The 5,000-nt window shown below is 41.0% G+C and overlaps 1 protein-coding gene across 1 annotated transcript in view; it reads right to left on the minus strand.

Moving 5' to 3' along the window:
- The window catches only part of LOC113823400 (uncharacterized), a 19,870-nt gene that overhangs the window by 12,470 nt on the left and 2,400 nt on the right, over nucleotides 1–5,000 (minus strand). The window contains exons 2-3 of the mRNA XM_070126825.1: nucleotides 1,310–1,474; nucleotides 885–991 (exon numbers count right to left, since the gene is read on the minus strand). Coding sequence (XP_069982926.1) covers nucleotides 885–991; nucleotides 1,310–1,474 — 272 coding nt within the window. The remainder of the gene's footprint in view (nucleotides 1–884; nucleotides 992–1,309; nucleotides 1,475–5,000) is intronic.

Below are 5,000 nucleotides of genomic sequence, written 5' to 3' on the forward strand. Positions count from 1 at the left end.
TATCTGTCTGCGCGTCCCTGTGCCTGTATGTCTGAGTGTTTGCTTGTCTCTGTGTCGGCGTGTCTCTATATCTCTGTGTATGTCTGCGTGTGTCTGTGCATCTGTGACTGCATGTCTGTGCATTTCTGTGACTGCATGTCTGTGCATTTCTGTGTCTGTATGTCTGCGTGTCCGTATGTCAGGATTCTGTGTGTCTGCGTGTCTCCGTTCCTGTATGTCTGCGTGTTCGTGTGTCTGCATATCCGTGTGTCTGCGTGTTCCTGTGTCTACGTCTTTGTATCTGTGTCTGTGTCTGCGTGTCCGTGTATCTACGTGTCCCTGTGTCTGTGCGTCTTTGTATCTGTCTGTGTCTACGTGTCCCTGTGTCTGCGTGTCTTAGTATCTGTCTGTCTCTACGTGTCCCTGTGTCTGCGTGTCTTTGTATCTGTGTCTGTGTCTGCGTGTCCGTGTGTCTACGTGTCCCTGTGTCTGCGTATCCCTGTGTCTGCGTGTCCCTCTATCTGCGTGTCTGTGTGTCTGCATGTCTGTGTGTCTACGTGATAATGTGTCTGCATGTCTGTGTTTCTCCATATGTGTGCCCGTATGTCTGCGTGTCTGTGTATCTGTCTGCGTGTCTGTGTATCTGTCTGCGTGTCTGTGTATCTGTCTGTGTGGCTATGTGTTTCTGTCTGTGTGGCTATGTGTTTCTGTCTGTGTGGCTGTGTGTTTCTGTCTCTCTTTCTCAGGCCCTCTCTCCTTTTCACTCTGAGCGAGAGAGAGTGGGAGAGACTGAGACTGAGTCTCTCCTACTCTCTCACGCTCTCACTTTCTCTCTCTCTCTCTCTCTCTCTCCCTCATCCCAAAAATAGCTGATTTTCCGAACGAATTTAGTAACTGATACTTACAGTGGATCGACTTTTGCCTTAAGCGGCGATCCTTTAGGAAAAATGAAGCTCAGCATATTTGCTTCCAAGAATCCTTCAGACATGATGTAACTCGTGCATCTTCCCGTCTGTGAAAATGTTAAAGATCTCGGTAACTATCAGATTTATAGGCAAATAAACACTATATCAAACTACTGCAATAGCAATTTTCAAAACTTCGCTTACGTGTGCACGGAATATTTATTAGAATAGATTAGATATTTTTGTGATTTAGAAATGATTTAAGATGTATAGGAGTTAAAAAATATATATAATGCAACAGGAACTAAGATCAGAAAACAACCCCCCCCCCCCATTCAAAGAAAAAAAAACTAGACTTCGAAAGCCTAACCTCAAGAACCAAAAAAAAATACCCCCCCCCAAAAAAAAACGTCCGATAATCGAACCTCTGAGAAACTTCTGTGCAGGATGTGGATAAGCGCTGACCGTGGAGCTGCTAACACGTGCTTCCCATCTTTAAGCTCCTCCACGGCCTTCTGTATGTTGGCTGGATCGCCCGCGGTGTAGAACTGACGCGAGAGCTTTCCCAGAGTCGTATCCGGAGGGGAGGTCTGGCGAGGAGGCGAGGGCGAGGGCGTTATATCGGATGCTGGATGGAGGGTAAGATTTCTCTCTCTCTCGCTGACGTGGGTGTTGGAAAGGGAGAAATGGAGTGTGTAGGGTGTAATGTATAGCAGATCTAGAGTAAGCTGTTAGCGTTTGGTTATACCTAATTATGCCTTTTTTTGTATTTTTGATTCAGGGAAAAAGAGGGGGGGGGGGTGGAGAGAGACAGGATATTAAGCCAGAGACACAGACAGGGGGGGGGGGGGCGAGAGAGAAAAAGAGGGAGAGGGAGAGTGAAGGGAGGGGAGTGTTGTCTGGATTTCATGCGGGGAACGGAAGATGGATGGAGCCACTTTCTTTGGAAAAAGAAAGCTAACGGATATTTTACCATTAGGGGCGTATAGAAAAAAAAAATAGAGCCCCGGGAACGAAAGAGCATACATCATTATGAATTGTGGAAAAAATAGGACTCAAGATGACAATGGTTATAGAAAGCCGTTAGTGTGGTTATGAAAAGGGTAAAAATGGAAGAGTAGTACTAAGGCTGTCCAGGACTGACAAAGCCAATCCATCCTTTTACTTTTTGCTCACAGGCACGCTTGGGTTGACGAGATGGGTACAAAACCCCTCCAAAATCAATGCCCGTATGTGATTTCCCCTGCGCTTGTTTTCTTTACGTAGTACGGGACAGTGGCCTCTCTCGCGTTATTACCTGCTCAGAATTTTTTTTTTTTTTTTTTTTTTTGGGGGGGGGGGGTTGCCAAAGTTTGTGCTGTATTTAAAATGAGCAAAATCTTTTTAAAGTATTGCAATCCTCTTTGGTATCTTGGCTACATGTTTTGGGAAATTTGTTAATTGATATGTTCCCACACTTTTTTCGCACCGGTCAATGTCTAAAAGCAGTGTATTGGAAATGCATGTGAAGTGGTTTGTGGAAGATTCCTTCTGAATCTAGGTACAAATACGGTATTAAGTCACTAGAATTGTATAGATTGGATAAATATATCCGTTAACGTTTATGTGGACTAGGGTTTGACAAAGAATGTTTAATTCATGTGAATGGTTTATTTATCAACGCACTGGAAGTATTGTTCGCTGGCCTTAGGGCTTAAAGTAATGCCATGTAATTAATAGATTGCTTAGGAGCTTTATTCAAAAGATTATCTACTTATTTTTCTTACTAGTCAACCAAGAGGTGTATAATCAAAAGGCCTCATTAGAAACTTATGGCCGGATTTGGCTACCTTTAAAATTGGAATTGGTACCCATATTACTCTTCCTTCCTAGGAGGTGCCAAGACTTTATGCTTCACGGGCCATATCCTGGGTCTCTAAAAGTGCCAAGACAACGGTTTTAAAGCACAATAATGGACATCAGCTAGACAATCTTTAAAGCTTGTGTGCGAGGTCCGCCAGAACAACCGATAACAGCACTTTTACCATTATACATTATCTACAAGACTTCAAAAAAAGGAGGTAATAAAAACAGTATTGTTTCTAGTCTTTTACTAAACCAATACCAGAAGTGAAAATGTTCAAACATCTAAAAGTCACAGTTAACAAAACTAGTCCGTTTGCCAGTGCTACAACTTTATATCTGAAGACTACTTCATAATTCTCACATCGTCTTCGAATAGGAGTTCCCATTTCACTTCTCATCACACTAGAAATACCTTAGAGAGATCAATAAAGGAGCAAAAACCATAGTTTAACACACAAAAACAGAGATCTCTGGCTATCCTTTCCGCTCGGCTGCCGACAATGCTCTGCCTACCACCAGCACCTACCCCCACGATGTCAACAATGTAGATGGCCCCAGGCGAACATATACGTAACTACCCTCTAGCACTACCTTGTTAGGGAGCCAGTGATTAATGCCATGACAGTGTAGGTGTGTTTTTACACATTACCTATTTTATGGATATAAAACAATTTCTACAGCTAAATTATATGAAGAACTGGAGCAAAATGAGAACTATAAAGCTGGAAACGCCATCTTACTGCTGAAAACGTTACACACAATATCAGTAATTTTAATTGCTTTAATTGTTGACCCAATGAGAGGTACATGGCAGTAACGAGTAGTTTAGTATTTATTTTTAACTATTTTCTATTTTACTCGTTTTCCGGTCTGCCTTAAGTATTTACGCCAAAAATAGTGAGGAAACAAGTTGATGTTAGTGATAAAAACTAATAATTGTTATACATCAGCCCTTGAAAAAATACAAAAGTACGCAAAGAATATTCCTCTAAACTAGAGACTCCTAAACCAGGGCAGAATTTCTTCTTTTTTTATTTCACGATTTTTTAAATTTTATTTAGGGATCTTATTATTTTGAAAAAGATCCAATATTGCTAATAATTTCACTGATGTGCATTAATCAATAGGTGCTTCTGAAAGCATTGAGGGATGAACATAGAAAAAATTTATTGGTAGTGGTGATGCAAGGCTTCGAAAGTACATACTTAATTAAATTTGGGAACCACAATTCTGAACTACTCAACTCAAAGCCCAACTGCGAGCCATTTTCCACTTCAACTACCTTGTTATCTCTGAAACTCGTCGGCAGTTTGATATATGAAACTGTATTATGTACCTCAGGCATCTTTAAACACTATTTTTTTTATTGAATACATCCCAAGGTACAACTCAAAGTGCAATAATTTATTCTTCTCACTCCAACTCTATTGCAAAGCCTGTTCAGAAAAAGGGGGGGGGGCAAAAACAAGTCCATTCTCACCTGCTTCGCCCAACCCCCCCCCCCCTCGCACACCACCCCCTCCTCCTCCACCTCCGTCAATTGAATGGGAAGCCGGCAGGTCTTTTAGGCCGTGGACAGACCGCCATCGTCCATGCTTTCAACGACCGAAATAAAAAGAAAAATAGGATATTAGCGCGTTGAGTCGAAATTGTAATATGTATTCATCATCACTGGACTTCGTTATAGGGCCCTGCACGGTTCTAAGTCTTTCCTTTTCTTTAATCTCTCTCTCTCTCTCTCTCTCTCTCTCTCTCTCTCTCTCTCTCTCTCTCTCTCTCTCTCTCTTTGAACTTCTTTCACTTCAGTTTAAAAAATATCTCCATCTAGCTCTCACCCTACCCACTCTTACCTCTAGGCCCTCGTATGTTTAGTGCAAATATAAAACAAGGATTGCCATCGTCATGATCATTTGTAATATTGTCCTGAGTTTGATTTGTTATTCGTAATGTTGTCTTGAATTTTGACTTTTTACTCGTAATAGCATCTCGAGCTTTGCTTTATTTCGTAATGTTGTCTTGAGTTTTTTCATTTGTAATATCGTTTTGAGTTTTGATTTCTTATTCGTAATATCGTCTTGAGTTTTGCTTTTTATTCGTAACGTTGTGTTGATTTTTCTTATTCGTAATATCATCATGAGTTTAATTTATGTGGCTATTTTCCGTATTTCCTGAAGGACCTGACTTTCCTGATCACCTGATATATTGGTAATTTACTGTCTATAATGCAATTAAAGATACTGTCCTGTTGTTTCTCAGTTTATTATTATCAGC

Source organism: Penaeus vannamei, chromosome 10 (assembly GCF_042767895.1).
Source record: "Penaeus vannamei isolate JL-2024 chromosome 10, ASM4276789v1, whole genome shotgun sequence".
Lineage (NCBI taxonomy): Eukaryota > Metazoa > Arthropoda > Malacostraca > Decapoda > Penaeidae > Penaeus > Penaeus vannamei.